The sequence below is a fragment of the Centrocercus urophasianus genome, unplaced genomic scaffold (assembly GCF_019232065.1).
Source record: "Centrocercus urophasianus isolate 14NV4802_14NV808 unplaced genomic scaffold, USGS_Curo_1.0 seq_10, whole genome shotgun sequence".
Lineage (NCBI taxonomy): Eukaryota > Metazoa > Chordata > Aves > Galliformes > Phasianidae > Centrocercus > Centrocercus urophasianus.
In genome coordinates, this window is record NW_024884142.1 from 98,170,236 (window position 1) to 98,189,241 (window position 19,006).

The window sequence follows — 19,006 nt, forward strand, 5'->3', positions numbered from 1 at the left end:
AACCCACATCAGACAGCATTGTGACCTTGCAGTTTTTTAGTAATATATTTATCAGACTGCCAAACTGTTGGTGGGCTAAGGAAACATTTTTATGACTCCTATTTGTTTTTTGTTTTGTTTTGTTTTTTAGCAGATTTTTTTTTCCTTTTGATGTCTAAATACAGTAGTATGGGCTTGCTTGCTTTCCTAAGAACAGAGGGAGCTGCATGTTCTAAATTGGTGAACTATAAACAGTCAGGTATTAATATTGCATCAAAAATTCAGCTTCTATGCCTCCGTTGGCATCTCCATGCTGGGATCAAGAAGAAAAGAAAAAAGCATGAGATAAATAAGAAAATCTTTATGCATCCACTGATTTAGTCAGGATTGGATACACACCTTAACTTCTATATAATGCAGCACTCTGGTTCAACTCAGCATCTGCGATTGTCAAAGCCCCGTGGTAATTCTGCCAAGGATTAAACAGGGGGTAATAATGAGAACACGTGAAAATACAGAACAAGAGGAAGATGGAGAGAGATTAGGGAAACGGATAAATAAATATCCTACAGAATTTAACATTATAAAACACATTGTGAGGGATCAAAGAAGGGCAGCGTGTAAATACTTAAAAGAAACAAAGCTACAGGCAATAACGCACACGATTCTAGACTGCAGTAAGAAATAATACGATGTTTTGAACAGTCTGTTAAAGAAAGCAAACACGGTACCACAGTAAGTAAACAAGGGAATTAGAAAGGGAGACATTAATTCAGCAGGAAGAAAGAAAAATTGCCTGTTTGAAGACTTGTATTTGTCTTGAGCTTGTCCTTGCTGCCGAACTTTGTCCTGGTGTATTTGAGAATGGAAGAATAGATAAGAAAAGGTCAAACAGGAATGTCTGCGACTAGCAGCTGTATGGAGAAACACTCTGCATCTCTGCATCTTTGGTTTCAAGAAACAAAATAGTGACACACGGCGATCCAGTTGGCAAAGCTGCTCAGGAAAGGACAGAAAATACTGAGTGCAAAGAAGCTGCGTTAGTACAGCATTGCCTACTTACAACTGTGAGGACTGTCCCATCGGAACTACGGCAGTAAAATGATGTGCACAAAGTATGGCTGTCTCTGTAATACCCAAAAAGGGATTAATTCCTCAAAAAAGTAATAACAGCAAGCGATAGATGTGAAAACTTGATGGGCTTGGAGTTTTCCTTTTCTTTGCAGGAAACAAAACCAAAGGCTGAAAGATCTGCACCATATTAATGAAAGCACAGTAGCAAGATAAAATGTTCTAATAGAACACACTAATGAATAACTCTGCCCCAACACCATCCATGCTTTTTGTCCAAATCACATTACTTGCCAGGTTATTTGTTTTCATACCATGTCTGCTCCTCTTCTGGAAATGCACAGTTGTGTGCAATAGATGCAGGCAGAGATTTAAACAATAAAGATTTACCCACATAGCATATGGAAGAGAAAGCTCAGAAGAGTGTGATAATGCAATAAAAGCAAACAACCCTGAAACAGCCAGCAAAAAGCTGACTTTTTTTCCTTAGAAAATGACCTACAATGAAATAGTTTCTGTATTTCAACCTGAAAAGAGTATCGGTGCCTCATTAAAAATTATTATTCAAAGCTCAAGTCAGCTCAAGTGAGTGCAGTCTACAGCAGTGTAGACAGAGTTTTCATTTAGGTAAATGAACTTTAACTTTTTAGAAGCAAAAAAGAGAAAAATAAATCATTTCTTTACCTGTAATTATCCCAATTAAAAAAAAAAAAAAAAATCCTCCCTTTTGCAGTGAAGAGGAAAGCCTCAGGAAATGATGTGACAATACCATCTTTTTAGCATAGTTTCCATTGCTATAAATACTGAAATTGCTCCATTTGCTTTTGTGAGGTAAGCATTAAACCCTAATTGGCAGGCAGGCATCACCAGGATTTGTTAACTCAGCTTTGAAATAAAAAAATAAGGCTATTTAAACCGTTTCACTTCAATATGGACTTCATGCACTTCATACTTGGGTGAGAACAATTATACACATAGATGTTCCATCAGTACACAATATGATGTATCAGGCTTATTACTTCAGTTAGATTATTCAAATTTGATTGGTTTTACACCACAAAGCCTTTAAAAACTAACATGACATCACAATTTGTTGAACAACTCTCAGGTAACTATAATTTTTGCAGCCAACTACTGATCATAGTTATTTCTTTACAGGTAGCTAAGAAATCATTTCTGTACAACACACATAGTTGCAAGTAAGTATTAGCCATATGGAGAAAACACATTTGGCAAATAAGGCTGATGAAAGAATGCCCCTTCTGTTTATTTTCTAAGATCTAATTCCCAGTATCTTTATATTTTGATTTCCAACAGATATTATGCTCTAATATAATATTTTAACCCAGGTAAGTCTGATAGATAAAATCATTTCCACTTTTAATTTTGCAGTTCTTTGCACATAAGCTATGTAAATAGCATAATGTTCCAAATAATCCTTATTTTTTCTAACATGCCATTTGAAAAATGGAACAACTCCGGGGAAAAAGGCCGATAGAAATACTAGATTATCATTCTCTTTGTACAGACAAGTGAAAGCAATGTTTAAATAAAACAACACATGGCCTCTGCAGAAGAGTCTCAAAGTTACCAGATGAAAAATGCCAAGTGACAGGAACCTTGTGAGCACCACGTAGTGCTAAAATGCAACATCACACATTCTTTTCCTCGTCATTAAGTTGAGGAGAAAAAAAACCTGATAGTGGCAAGTCACGATCTGCCAGGCAGCCCCTCAGACATCTGCAGGCATCACAGAAGGTACCTGCGGCAGGAAAGCCTGTGAATAAGCAATTTTTATTTCCCCTGCATTCCTGCTGGAGTTTCACTACGGTCCATTGCAAAGAATTTGACCCTGTTGCAACCATAACTTTGTATTACTGCTCTTTCTGTGAACTCCATGAGTCTTAACAGGGATTACACCTTCACAACGTCCTTGTACAGCAAAAACGAGCCCTGTGGAGAAGCCTACAGACTGCAAACAAGGTGACAGGGAAGGTGTCAGTGGAGAGAAGCGAAATGATGGCTTTGTATGTCTGATGGCCACAGCTTCGAGCTTTGTTAGGACTTCTAATATGCCATCAACCTTTGTCTATGAATTTCCATTGCAGGAGCACGCTATTCGAGTGAGGACAAACTTCATGATTCCTGACAGCTGAGATCTGCAAGCAAAGAAGTATCCCTCTTTCCTACTTTATTACTTTTTTTTTTTTTTCCTTTTCTCCTTTTCAATCAAAATGAAAATTTTCCAGTTACAGTTTCCTCTGGACAAACGTAAATTATCTTCCCTGCACCTTATGATGTATGGTTTCCAGCAATCCCTGCGTTTTATGAGCTGTCTCTGGAATCTAGCATCTTGGTCCACTGCCCAACAGATTTGTACTTTGTCCTTCCTTAATGAGACAGGTCATTATTAAGCACATAGCAACATTTCTAGAAAGTTCCAATCTTTTAAGTGCAAGATTTCCACGGGGTGAAGGGTGAATTATCACAGTTTAAACCCATGACATATTTCCAACCTACAAAATATATTCCTTGACAAGCCATTTTCTTTTTATACCTCAAGTTCAGTTTGAGATGTGTATTCAGTGTTTCATTAAACCAAACCAAAACAACTTTTCTCCATCTTCTCCACCACAAAATCACCGCATTATAGAGCAGCTACATCATCACAGAACAACAAAACGGACTATCATGACTTCCTCATAACACGGCCTTCTTATTAAAGCAGTGCTGAAACAAAATAAATCTGGAGCCTCTAAGGAAATGTACACTGAATGTATAACCAACTGTACAATGTAGAAGCAACATTTAAGTGCATTATTTTTCAAAAAAGCGTACACAAGCCTCAATGTTATTACATGCACTGTATGCACACCCTAAGCTAGTTATCTTCTTGGTGTCTGTAGAAAAGTCTCCATGGTGAGCAAAAAGGGTAGCCAGATAACAGGAGTTGCATAAATCAAAGGCATTTATCTCAACAGGAAAACCGTTCCCAGCAACTCCCTAGCAAGAGAGCAGAAACAAACTGGCAAGGAACCAAACGAACAAAAAAACTGTGCAAACGTTTTAACGGAACGCTGCTGGTTTACAACATAAACTTACTCTTACTCTGCATTGTACAGCCAGATTCTACGAGGGCTAGGTTATCTGCTGATTTCCATGAGGCTGCAACAGCCTTGCTGCTGGAGCTCATTCGTTTGGTGTTTAACAGTGGTTAATATATTAAGAACAAGAGGATAAATAGATAGTAAAAGATCACCAACACACAGACCCTTTGTTAGAGCAGCAGAGCTTCAGCCCAGCTGGACACACTGCTCTACAAGATGCATGGATGATCGCAGATCATTTACGTAGGTTGCAAGTAGAACACTTTTGAAGATACTGGTCTAGAATTCCTTTCTATTTATCAGCAAAAGTAGGATGCAATTAGAGGACACCAGCATGAATCAAGAAGCAATCCTTTACTTTGACCCACTTAGAACCCTAGACATCTAGAACACAACAGGTCACTTTTCAAACCCCAGGGATGACTTCAAATCAGCAGTCCTTTTCCCATTTCAGACCCAAAGACACTACAGACATTTGCTAGGGATGGCAGCTCCAGCTCTGGTACGTGCATTTGGCAAGCCTCAGCTGTACTAGAAATCATGCAAGACTGTAAGGAGTCTTAGATTCATCCCTTCAGAGTACAGACTTCTTGTGGAATATATTTATCTAGCTTACTCTTCATAACAGCTACAGATGGAGCCATAATTTCCTGAAACAACTTTGCCAGTGCTTCACGATTACTCAACTTCCAACCTAAAACTCCATTCCTATAAATTCAGACTGTTACTTCTTGTCCTATCTGTAGGCAGATCATCTTTAACTTTTCCATAGTGTTTTATGCATGTTTTTTAAAATCTGTCTTCCCACCTTTAGGCTTCTATTCTCTAGACTATAAATTCATTCCTTCGCTACTTTTGATACTTTTTTTCCAGCTTCCTAATAATCTCTGGCTGAAAAACTGTGTGTACCGGTCTAGTTTACTACAGTACAGCACCTAGAGACCTTACTAAGTCTCATTCATTGAAGTCTCATACAACAGCTGCTCCTCTTTCAGTTTCCCCACAGCATTACAAGCAGCAAACAACGAGCCACAAAGCCCAGTTTATTTTCTGAGGAACCTCTGCCTAGGGCTACACTCATTCCATAACCTTTCTTAGCTGAATAAGTATTTCTGCTTAGGTGCGAGAAATAACACTTGATGTCACTGAACTGAGTTCCATTTCATTTAGTGAAATCCTTATTGATCACAATCCTGTTTCTCGAATCTGCCAAGATCATTTTGGTACGAATCTTTGGGAGAACATGGAACAACTGACAGCTGATTCACTGGGGCTTTAACTCAATTATGACCAGCTGTAGCAATTCCTACATTCCAAAGAAAAGATCACAATATCCTAAAGATGCAGATGTTTAAAGCAGAATTGGTTATTATGGCCGGTTAAAAATCGATGCAGCAGCTTCAATTATTAAAGATATTATCTGAAAAAATATCTATGAGGAGAAAAAAGTAAATAAAAAATGAAGCGGAGGTCTAAGCTCTTTGAAAATATAGGGTTAGTGTTATTGTGGCCTACAAGTTAAACAACGTTTAAAAAAAAAAGTGGATTTATGATGCTGCAGAAGTTTTCCACCAGAACAGCTCTTGTGATTGATGGATATGAATCTGTATAGGCTGTTCTGGAAGTAATGCCTCCTATTAAATTCCATGAAAACTACAACAGATACAAGTAAAACAATGACACTATTTCACATAGAAAAATCTCAGCTAAAAAACACCATTTTCAACATAGTGACCACCATTAGCAATGCATTACTAACAGTAATGACAAAGAGCCTGTACGCCTCGCTTTTGAAAACCTGCAACAGTGGAGGTGACCCACTGTCACTATCAGCACTTTGGAAACGCAACACCTGCCACCTCACTGTGCTGACAGCCACTACTTGGTCTCCAGAAATGGTCAGCAAGCAGTGGGTGCCATTTTCTCCATGCAGAGGAATTCAATGCCACACCTTCGTTTCTCATACACTTCCATGTCAGACATCATTCTGTCATCCCATCTGGTGCCATCAGTCACACAGCAACAAAATGGAATGGAATATTGGTTGGAAGGTTCAGCCTCAACTGCCATCCCACCAACATCCCCCTCTGACTTTGTAGGCCAACACAATGATGCAGGAGGCACTACTTTTGGAGCAGCCTGTGTATACCAGAAAAACAGATAGAAATCAACCTGAGAATTTCAAACTTAACTTATTGCCATGATAACACACTAAGCAGAAGGCAAGTTCCTTATAATAAAATAGACAAAACTTGATTTTTCCCTAAAACGTAACTGCATAATGAGAGAAGACAAGTACAGACAATGCTGTAAAACAGCCTATCAGACCGATACTTCATAGCACACCATTCCAAGTACCTTCTAACAACTCAAGTACAATTCCTATTTGATTACTTCTATAGTTTGCAGAAAGAGGGATCGAGAATACTCAAGGTTCAAAACTGATACTAAAAGTTTAAGTCTATGGATTATGATAGAAGATTTTGACTTTACAGTGACTACACGTCTCCATTGAAAGGAAGCTCAAAGATACAGTTGCACCCTTACCAGAAGGACAACTTCCTTGCAGCAGCAAATACAGATAACAACATTATTACCAGATAACTGAGAAGTGTTTAAAAATCCTTGATTATAGATGGGGAAAATATGTAAGGCAATTAAAAAGGTAGTTTAGTTATTTTTGCAGAGCTATAAACTGATCAGCAGCAGGTACCTTCCTTAACATATTTTTATGCAATCTTCTGAATAATAAATAGGTTGTGCTTCTGTACAAACTTGTTAGTGCAAGGAGAATGGGGACATTTTGGGGTTTTGGTGGTGGTGGTTTTCTTTTCTTTTACACAAGAGCACGCTAATCTAGCAAGGCTGAACTCTGCCAACACTGAGCTCTTCCCAGTTTGACTCTAGGGATCTAATAGGAAAACATCTGTATTTGGTATTTAACCCTGTCAATGTACTTGCTGGTGGCAAGCAGGTCTCTTCTGGCAGCTCATGAAACCGCGTTCTTTGAGGATTTCCTCTCACTCCCACACTAGCTATAACTCTCCCCTTAGGAAGAGCCAAAGAGTGTGGTCTAACTCCTTGTTAAAGCTTTACAGTTCACCCCTGCCAACAGGAAGCGATTCTGAAAATTGCACTGCTGGTCCCAGTTCTGTAGAGCTACAGCCTGCAGTACAGTTCCTCTGTTTTGGCACTGGGGCAGAGGAAGCCTCCTTCCTTCTGGTGAAGACCAGCACTGCCTTTTTCTACAAACGTGCTGAGCCATTTTGGCTGATCCCAACCTCAACAATCCACAGCATTATTTTATATTCGGTTTTCAGTGATGCTGAGCAAGTCTCCAACTACAGCTTCCACCAACCTCAAGTGAAGCTTTTCAACAACAAGAAAAGCCTGAATGAAGTACATGGCAGGGGAGCGCCCCACGTAAAGAACAGTTCCAGGATACTGAATGGCTTTGAAGCAGCATATGCAAGGCTCAGCAGAGCAGGAGGTCCTCCAGCAAAGTCAGAACACATCAGGTTAAATAATCTCAAACAATGTGTAAACATCAGGCCAATTTAATCCTTAAGAATAGTGATTACAGCTCCCCTGGTCTGCCCAATAAGCCAGCAGTTAATTGGCCTGCAAGATTCCTACTTAGGAAATAGAAACAAGCAATGGAAAAGTCATCTATTGGAAAACTTTAACTCTGCTCCTTTCAGTGAAGATTTTGTGCCTGTAACATCTTCCCAGTGAATCAGAGAGTGGAGATATAATTGATGCAGGACAGCATCTGCTAGTAAGGCGTTAGGTAGACCAACAATAAGATATTATTCTGTACACTTAAAAATCAATTTGCATACATGCCAACTATTTATTTCTAAAATAAACACCTCGTATAAACGTAAATAATTTTTTCCCCCACTAAATTGTAACAACCTAAGTGGAGCTACACAGAAACAATGCTGTAAGTATCCTCTTCACCAGGGTGCTGTATACATGATAGACTCGTCCAGCACAAAAGGTTCATCCACTGCCAAAGAGCACATAAATAGTCAGAGAACAGCACAAGTACCCTACAGTGGGCACAGCTACACCAACAGGCACAGATGAAAAAGCAATGCATGTTTTAGGGACAAGCAGATAATGAGTACAAACACTTTGGTAATCAAAAAGCTAGATGTAATAGCTGACCTAATAGAGACTAAAAAAAGCTGATGTGACACTGGAAATATCACATGGAACATAAAAGAGGCAGGAGACAAATGTCAGGGGCTGTTTGATTTCTCTCTCAACAATTCCATGGACGATCAAATTTGATCCTGACGCTCCTCTGCCATAATGGCTATGCAAATTCTTGCCCATGGCTGGACTGCTGGTGAATTATCAACTTTGGCAGCCATGGTGGCATTTCATTTTATTCCCTCATCTCATTTCTGCTTTTACCCATCACAGGTTTTTTTAATGCAGATACCAACATTTTCAGATGAGATTTCAGCACTCTCCCAAGAGTTAACAGAGTTGCTCTGATCCATGCCTGGAAATCTTGGATGCAAACACCAAAAATTAGCATAAGCTACACCAGTTAGCTGTCATTTTGTCACGCACACAATGAGATTCTTCTCTCTCCCCTCTACCATAGCAGTGCATTTAACAATTTGCAGAGTTTATTGAGATCATGGTAAGGATCTTCCTCAGATGAAAATACATGCATACACACACATACAAACATGTAAGTTAGTTTTGAGCTACTCATAATCTTATTCCTGGTCTCCCCAGCCCTTTTGGAACAGAAACGACCACATCTGTGGCATCCATCATTTCTCTGTAGGTAGCTCAATAATATATAATAACGAAACAAAACAATTCACTCTAAGTGTATCTAATTTGAGGCTTATTATTCAAGACCATTTCCTCATTAAGCTAGTTTTCCAGCACTCTCCTCCCTTTGACTGTCTGTGAACTGGGTTATTCTTCCCCCCCATATGCTATCACGACTTTTCCTATTCCGAGCTCCTCTGTAGCTGTCAGCTCTGGTTCTGACCTATCTTCCACTGAAGTGAAGGCAGTTTCCCTTCTGGTGCTGTAGAGGATGCTAGATGAGGTTCTATTCGCCCTCTCTGTAATCAATTGTCATCATATATCTCTGTCCTTTTCTAGTGTTTGCAACGCTGACTAATGTAGCATCATTTGTAAATGTAATTAATGAGCTGTTTATGTACTCTTCAAAAATCATTAATAAAGATGTTAAATTAAACTGTGCTTAGCGGTGCACCCTGAGTCACCTTGCACACTTCTGTCCAACTTGATACATTGCCATTCATCACTACTCATTCATAATGCCTCTAGCAATTGTAAATCCTTTGACATGATCCACATTCAGAACAATTTGAATATATATATTTTTAACTATTTTTGCATGCTTTTCTAGTCTTGCTGTTTTTTTCTGTTTCAAAGATAAGTAACACGTTCACATTTTCTTCTCCTTCCTTCTCCACTTGCTACAGCCACAAGGCTTTCAGATTTAGCTAATTCTTGTAGCATACCAGGGCTTGCTATCGCCAATACCTACTTATGACAAAAGAATACTGTTTTTAATCAGGAGCTATTTCAAAAATTTTTAGTTTCCTCTCGCCTACTCACATGCATCTCACTCTAAGAAGCAACCAATGTTTGCCATCAACGAGCTCTGCTGGTCTTCTCTTCCTTATTTTCTGTGGGCAACCATCTATTCCCCCTCAGTTCCCTATTGCAAATACATCTGTTGCCACAATCCTGTCCACATTTTTATGTTGCTTACTTGAGTCATAAGTACTTCTGCATTCTCTACAAGCACCTAAAATCTGTAGGGTTTTGTGTTGTCATTTTTTTTTTTTCACTCCTCCATTTCTACTCCCTACCAACTATGTCTACTGTATACTGGATCTTGTAAAACCCAATTGCACTTTGTATTCCTCTCTTCTGACTTGCAGTAATCTACTGCTCCTTAATTGAATGAATTATACATCTTACTTTGCTCCGGGCTTGATTTGTTCATTAGGGTAGACCTTCAAGTAGCCTTCACTCCCCAAAGCATTGCTGAAATCGCTAGACTTGAGGCTTTTCAGAACAGTTCACAATCAGTCATGTGGACTTTAAAATCTATATTGCTTGCTAAGCTTCTTAATGCTGGTATGAATGAATGGCTCTTGGCTCCTGCTCAGCTTGTGCAGCTGTGTCCTGCCATTCTGGGTGATGGGTTTTTTTGTTGTTTGCTTTTATCTTGAACAGGTGCAGAGTCAACAGCTCCTAACCAGCAAGGAAATCATCCATGGACAGTTTCTCTCATGGCCATTTTTTCCTCCTAGAATACCAAGCTATTTTTTGTGAAATGCATGAAACCCACGAGCAGAACACCTCTTTGTTATTTCATTAACATACAAAGCTACCACCTAAAATGTCCACAAATTACTGAAGCCCTACAGGTACAAGCAGTGCTAGTGATGACCAATGCCTACTGCAAATTTTCCTTTCTTACATTTCAACATTTTCTTTTTTCCACACCACTTTATTTTTTTCCTTTTTTTTTCTTCACTGATCTGAATGGCCCAGAAGCAGTATGTAACTGCCCAAAGGCAAGAACAAGAATGTACACGGGCACAACAGCACCAAATCCTTACTGCCTCCAACGATGGGAGTCACAGCAGGACCTTAATGCCCCTGCATGTATAAACAGTCCTGGAGAAGAGTTCAAAACACCCTCAGAGGTTGCTTTCACTTCTAATTTATGTGCATAGTATTAAAAGTAAAATAAAAATCGTAATCGATTAACTGCTATTTGGTGTCACCTCTCTTTAGTGGCTGAATAATAACAAAGAAGGCTCATTGGACAAAATTTGGCAAGTACAGAGAAGATGTTTTCAGCAGGAAAAGTGTGGAAAGCACAGTTCACTCCAAGAAAAAAACTAAGCCATATTCACCCATTTTTGTCTCAGTATGCTACACCTAGCTCAGCCTAGAAATTTTGCATCTCCCATCTCCTCAAAAAGAGGCGCAGTCACACTCATGTGATAACTTCCTTCTCCTTTACACGCTTAGGGAATGTATGGCTATCCAGAATGAACATTTCAGCTGCTACGTTTGGAGCTACAGAATCCAAGCTGCAGAGCTGGAAAGTAAACAGAGCTGTGGACAGAGGAAAAAAAAAAAAAAAAAAAGGACTCCACCATACAAGATGGAGAATAACAAGATACAAGAGTAATGACTGCTGAAAGGAACACTGTCCCAAGTGTCTGAGTGCGTGCCTTCAGCACGCCGATCCATACACAGCAGCCACCTGCCCTTTGGACAGACAGGAATTAATCCAGAACCCCTATAGCAAATAGCTTCAATCATTATAAACTGAATTAAGCAGTCCTAGATCTGTAACTACTCAAATCCTCACTAGATTGGTGCAAAAGTGTGATTTATAATCCACTCTCAGCAGCAGATTTGAAAGATAGTAGAGTTCATTTAAATTAACCTAATGATGCTTTGCTAGATAATATTCCTTGTGCACAAGTAATCTGAACTTGAGTGTCTGGTATTTGTGCCACCAGAGAAAAATCAAAACCTCATATCACTAGATCAATATTACATGAATATGTAGAACGTCAGAATCTTTCTTTCTGGGTAAAATCTGATCTTTAAGAAATAAGCTGTACATCACTCCAATAATTACCTACAGACTGAATACATTATCAACAGCAAGGTCCCCTTAGCTAAAGAGTACTTTTAACCATTCTAAAATCCACCTCATAAAGTTCACATCACTATAAATTCCCTAACAAATGGAGAATTAGCTGCAGAACTAGGGGAGGAAATTAGCATATGCATAGAAGCATTTATCTGCCCGAGGTACTTCAAAGTTGAATTAGATTGCAGCTAATTTTTCTGCTAAAAAATGTTTTACCAAGCCATGGTAAACAATTACGCTTTATTTTAAGCAGTTAAAGAAACAATATTTTATTGTTTTTCTTTCATTTTTCGTCCTCCAGTTTGAATAAAGTTGGTTTGACTTCCTCCACCAGATTCTGTCTGTCTTCTTCCCAAATTCTGCCGTAATAATCTTTTGCTTTCCCTAGCTGGCCACCTACCTTTGAGAAAAGGCTTCCTTACAACCTTCCTCTTTAGGTGAGAGCAAAACAATCTATTATCATCACACCAAGATAAAATAAAGATAGCTAAAGCCAGATCCCTGGTTGTTCACAATGGCAGGACTATGAGGATTTACATCACATCCAACTCCCATCTGCGCAGTGATTTTATTTCACCCAAATAACGGCTGGCCAACTGTGCACCCACAGCTGCCATGCCTTTGCACAGACATCGCCTGCACGTGGCACGGAGAAGCTGAGGTGCCACTCTGTGGCACGGGGACCATGCAAGGGCTATACCACTGTCCCCTTCCATCGCCTCCCTGCTAAACCCATCTCTGCCTTTTTCTTTGTCTAGCAACTTTTTGGGGGCAAATACTGATTTTTTCCAAATTAGATGCATCAAGAATTCCTTCTGGAATTCTGTTGTTGTATCAATAATTATCCTAAAGCAAGGAAACAACGATTCAAATTAGGTTCTCTCACAGTACTTACAAGTGATTTGATGCTGTTTTCTTTTGCCAGTTTCAGAGAAGATTTATAGCAACTTGCCAAATTTTCTTTATGAGTATCAGTGAGATGCCCTCTTGCTATCGGCCCAACTGTATGGATCACATCTGCAAGAAATGGAAAAAAATACATATTATTTGCAGTTCCTAAAGTTCATTACTTATTTCATGAATGCACGAAACTACTACATTGGAAAATCAATCCATTTTGGCATCGTATCTAGACAAAAAAGTTGGAATGTTATTGTAAGAAAACGTTTACAACTGATGAACATGTAATATATGTGGAAGTTATGTGAAAGTGAGAAACCATAAAGGCTAAATTTTGAAGCAGAACTGCTTCAAAGGAAAATTAGAAAAACGTACCAAGCGCGTGTTACGTGTCTACCACAAATCACATGTGGGATGGGCTATACATCTGAAACAGTTGCTCTCACTCTTTCATGGGCTACTCCTTGGGAAAGCTCTCTGCAAAAGCTCAGCATGCAGGTGGTGACAAATAAGCTTCATTTTTTTGCCTAATACTCAAGGTGTTTTCTCAGCAACTATTTGAAGAGAAGTTATGATCTAAGAATGTGTTAATTATTTCAGGAACGTGCTTTTCTTTCACATCAAACCAGGTGGAGACACTGCACAATAAAACAATAATATCTTATTCTGCCTGAAAAAGTCTAATGAACAAAAAGAGACAGCAAAGTCAGGGAGTAGCTCAGGTACGATGCCTCCACATACACCGAAACCAGATGCAGCAATCAATCAGCGTCTTCAGAGCGCAAAATGAAAAATGAAGTAAAAAAAGCCTGGAGTAAAACACGTTAAAGAGAATCCTAGCAAAGTAAAAGGTGTCATGAAAAATTAATATTTTCTTCCCCCCATGTTTGCTAAGTAGCAAGCACGTGTACTTCTCAGACATCGTTCTTCAACAGTGTGTGCAAAGGCGCTGCAGTGAGTTGTGGTGGCAGGTACATCCTTTCCTCCCACCCTTTTGTCACCTCCTACAACACAGCAGCAATAAGCAGCAGCACCATTTCTGTAACGTTTCCACAAAAAGGAAATGCTTCCAGTTCAGGCACCGCAGTCCCTTTGCTCAGGTTATATTTCTGCCCCTCACGTGACAGGTTTCCATGGACATCTGCTGTCCATGGAATAGCTGTTTACTAAAAGGCTTTACAGAATTCAGACTACTAATGTTTGTCCAGGCTGCCTTCGATTATTCCTCTCCAACCTATCCTAAATCACGAGAGAAAATGGCCAAGCGTCAAGATGCAAGTCACCCTCATGTTTATTATTCCTCAAGGCAGATACCAGCTGCCAAGTCCTAGTCTCTGCAATATTAACAAAGTAAATAAACAAAAGGTTTACTACTCTTCCTTCCATTTTGATCGCAGTAATTTCTTCCAGTTCGGAGCCCAGGATGGACAGATTGGACATTACCTGCTGAATGCCACAGTGGTAATACCTACATACAACACCTACAGCAAACCCTCCCCACAGCACTTGAGGAGATGGAAACATGCAGTAGATGTTCACGTTCTGGTAGCAGGTGATGAAACAAGTTGAATGGTTTTACCAGAAATTTGGGAGAAGACATACTTTGCACACACTTTTTAGTTACTATAATAAACTGAGAGCTATTAAGACCTAGGAAAAGACCAAAAAAAAGCAAATGAGTTTAAAATTTGCTTCTGCTCACAAAGACGAGGTTTGAGCACTTTCATTAGGAAAGACCATCATTTCATATGTCTGCAAACTCTAACTACAGTAGTTTGCTTCAGGTTGAAACTTCCCAGGGCACGTTTTCATTTGGCAGTGTTAGCACTTGGTCCCTTCAAAGAAAGAAAAGCATCTCTTGACACTTTTTCTTGTTATTTATTTTCGAAAGAGACAAGCTGCAATTACTGAGCAAAGGGAAGGAATGTAACAGTAAAGCTGATCTCAATCAAGGTTATCCCACATTTATAGACAGTAAGATCAGAGGCACTGCAGTGCATTTTAAATTCACAACACCCATCAGTCAACAAGCAAGTAAAGTAATGGAACGACTGCAAAACAAACTTAACAAATCATAAAGGATGAATAAGCAAAGAACCCCAGAAGAATCCCCTTTTTCTTCTAAAGCCAAATTAACTTGCATCTCAAGGTGCTGCTGCTCAGAAGTGGAAGCCTAATTGTTGAATTTAACCATGAGTTAACCAACAAGGTGGAGGGTTGGGGAACGGCCCAAGTGCTAAATTCTCACTCAAGTCTTTCTGTACAAAACTTCCCTTCACAGACTTTCTACGTACATTTTACTCATTAAACGCTATCTCCATTTCTTTCACTCTTCATTATTAAACACAAACTTCAAAAATTCTCATTTCAACAATGCAAAATGTCTCTTTTACCATCCTCTTTTTTTAAATGGAACTTCCCGATTTAGCATTTTCATGGTACTTCATCACCAACTCTCTGCCACTACACTCGATGTATCACATAAATAGATAACCTTCAATGCAATTATTGGCTGTTAGGTGGCTTTTTTTTTTTTTTTAAACAAATTCAAAATAAGTGCTTCTCCGGACAGGACACTGAAGGTAGTTATGAATTGGTTTATCATCTATCAACATTATTTTAATTGTTTAGGGATTTATCATTGTCAAAATCTATTTGTCTAAGGCACGTTCTTATTCAGAAACACATGAACATGACGAAATAACATTTTACTAGCACTAACAGCACCAATCACAGGCCAAAGTGTTTCTTGGTCAGCTGACGAACATGAAAGTAGAGATTTTATTGTTGTACACTGTCAGTAAAATGTGTATATCTATACATTGTCTAAACAATCTATTATTCTGCTCAAACTACTCCCCAGTATCAAGGTTTGCAAGCAGGCAAAATCCTTTGAGATTATACAGGCATAAAGCAAACAGATCAGGAAATAAAAACACTTCCCCAGCGCTCCCAGCCCAACATGTTGATATATGAGGATTGGATTCCACAGCTTGAAGAAGAGCCATTTATTTTTAATACAGTTATGAAGACTGGGTCAATCTTCCACCTTGCCTCCCACAAGGAAGTTTCATTTCTGCCTTTGTCGCACCCTCACCACATGCAGCTGGAAAAATTCAGTTAATGCAGTGCTAGTAGGCACAGTGGAAACGTCTACAGGCTTCTGTCCTCAAAACAAACTTCAGCCCTACTACTTCAGCCACCAGCAACAGCAGCCAGCCCCACATACAGACCGCTGGCATTGCCCATGGGACACAAATGTGCAAACCCTGTTCGATGCTCTTCCACATCGACCTGCCTGGGGGTAGAGCAAAGAGGTCTCACAGAGAACGGCTGCATTCATTCTAATTTTTTACGTAAGACAGAGCCACTAGCATTGCTTTGAAGCTTCTGCTTTCCACGGTCATTCTTCAAGCTGAGGACTTTGGTAAGAAAGATGCAGTCACGATGTTCCTAAATCACTTTCATTCCATGTACACAACAAAGGTGCATGCTCAGATATTTTAGAGTACACAGAAATGCAGAGCCCCCAAGGTAGGAATACGTTTGTTTGAGCTTCAGGCTACAGCAATGGCTTTTAATCTAACAAAGCTGCTTAATGTTAAAGACATGCTAACAATAACGAAAGAGATACTTTTCCTCCAAAAATACTTCCAGAGAGAAGGTAAAGGTGAAAGAAAGCAATGGCACAGATCTACAACATACTAGCATGGTTTGTAGCTCCTCTAGAGCTAAAACAATCGAGTTTTGCACTGTTATCTCTAAAATTTATGCTGCATCTTGTGGCTGATATGAGGAGAGCGTACTTCTCAATCTGTCTGCTCTTTTTCTAGTCTTCTGACTTTCAGTCACTTGGTTAGAAATTCTGGCAGCCAAATGGAGGAGTGTAGCAACCGCACATCAATTTGCATGTGTGCATGCTCTGCATCATCTCTGCTTGCTTTCATTCCATTTTGCGTCTTGTTTTTCTCTAAAGCACTATAATGAATGCAGGCATCTTGTGTAAGCCACTAACTAATCTTGAGGGATAACAGGCATTTTGGTATTTAAAATATCCCTGTCCCCACTTAGCTATCAGTGAAAATATATGTAATTTGGGCGTTTAATCAACCCTTCAAAGCACAGTGACTCTTCCCTCAAATTCCTGCACGGGTCATTGAAAAATGAGACCATGTCTACCTTAACACACAAACCCTACATGTGAAAGGGCAAGCAAGGCTTGTTTGTTCTGCTTTTTTTTCTTCCTGGTCTCCTTCATTAAATTAATCAGTCCATAAATCTTAACACGCTGTTTTCCTCATGATTTGTGTCTACCGTACTTAAAGGGCAGAGCAATGTGGGCCAAGATGCAAAAACAACTTCCAGCTGCAAAAGCATAAAGTGAAAAGTGACTGTGACTCACCGTCACCATGGAGGGCTCTGATGTAATTTACTTTTCTCCTGTTCTTTGTAGAAGTGATGTTAGACAGCCAAAATATTAGCATAATGTACCTTCAAACAAATGAAGAAGTGGAAGTTTTCCTCATTTCCTGCCTCGCAGAAGTGAGGGCAGCACACATTCGCAGCGTTAACGAAGCAGCAGACCAAGGCTAGAATCAATCACACGCCTCCCTCGTTCATCCCGTTGGCGCTTTCACAGCCCTAATCGGCCCATCTAGCGATGCATAATGAGGCTGTCCTCCGTCCATCACTGCCTGAGCTGGATGAATTTTAAGAAGGAAGCTACCATACTGCGTGTCACTGAATAAAAACAAGACATCTGACAATTAACCGCAGCATCAAGAGCTGCTCCATTTGTAAGTCTTACCAGCTGACTTCCTCAATAAGCAGTCACACGATTGGTCCTGAAACTAACAGCCGAGCTTCAACTGACAGGAGGTGAAATTACCCCCATATGCTCTTACCTACTCATAGACACTACTCATGAACTCCATATTGCTTCGGTATACCGATTTGCTTGGCTTATTTTCTATTGCCAGTTGCATGCATTTGCTCATAAAGTGTGCATTTTCAATGTGTAATAAACAACTGTTAATTCAAGTTCAACCTAAATGATTCCCTCAGGACCACGGTCTAATTCAAGTTATTTACTAATATATGCCTCCAAAACTTGATTAGCTGAGTTGAATATTTTACGTGCAAGAAAACATCTTTTATAGATCACACAATATGTACTTGACATATGACACGGCTCTTCAGTTATGAGTATTTATCTGCTTTATATCTTCTCACTTTTCAAGGTATTGCAATCATCAAATATTTTGTAAAGCACATCATTTACAAGCAGAAAAAAAAAATCTGCATTTACGAGCATTTAAAGCAACTGCCTCAGTTTTTAGGCTTGAATCAATAAGCACAGCTCAATTTGAACTTTGTCCCTTTTCCAGCTTCCTTCTGTGTTTAAATAGCTGTTTTGGATAAACCAAACAATGTTTCATTACATGCAAAAGCCACAGTATCTAAAAGCCATTCGCATAAAATACTTAAGCCATTTTTCACCTAAATGGAATTGTCTACCCAAGAAAGAGTAAAGAATATGTTTATTATAAATGATTAACCAGTACTTCTCTTTGCGGGTTAGGTATATATTTTAAGTACGAGACAGAAGAGACAGCCAGAAAACGATATTCCCACAGGGAGAGGCCAAGGGTTTGCCGAGCCCACGATGTCCTTTGGGGACCCGTGCTCAATAGCCAGCATTTAGCAGAGTGCAATCACTCCGAGCCTCAGGATGCTGCAAACACAAGGAGCTTGTTCACAGCAGTCACAGCACCGCCATGACAGCCGGCCAGAGAATTAAGTCCCACAAGTCGAAACCCAAGTATTTTTGGCACTCATGATTGCCATAAAAGACAAGGCTGGGATATGCCCATGCAATCCAAGAGCACCTCCCTCTCACTGATGCTCACCCAGCATTGCACTGTCATCAGAGCCTCCCCATTAGCCGTCAAGACAACAGTAGGCTCTGTTCAGGCAAGACGAGTAAATGGTGCAATTAAGAGACACTATCCTATATCCCAAAGTAATAGGTTTTACAAAGCAATTTAGCACTAAGATGACAGATGTCAAAGCAGTGACTAGACAGACGGCCCCACCACTTCTACAGAAGTAATTGCCTACATGTAGAACTAAAATGCAAGGACTGCACTTGAGATATTCATAGCATGATGTGATAAGAATGAACTTGAAATGCATACAACATGGCTTAACATAAAATTAAGAGTTTCGAGGCTTGCTTTTTCTGTTTTCCCCTTTA

At 39.5% G+C, this 19,006-nt stretch overlaps 1 protein-coding gene across 3 annotated transcripts in view; it reads right to left on the reverse strand.

Moving 5' to 3' along the window:
- Positions 1-19,006, reverse strand: part of MACROD2 (mono-ADP ribosylhydrolase 2) — an 839,235-nt gene that overhangs the window by 348,480 nt on the left and 471,749 nt on the right. For all 3 annotated transcript variants that reach the window (XM_042810749.1, XM_042810757.1, XM_042810741.1), the window contains exon 6: positions 12,746-12,867. In XM_042810749.1, coding sequence (XP_042666683.1) covers positions 12,746-12,867 — 122 coding nt within the window. The remainder of the gene's footprint in view (positions 1-12,745; positions 12,868-19,006) is intronic.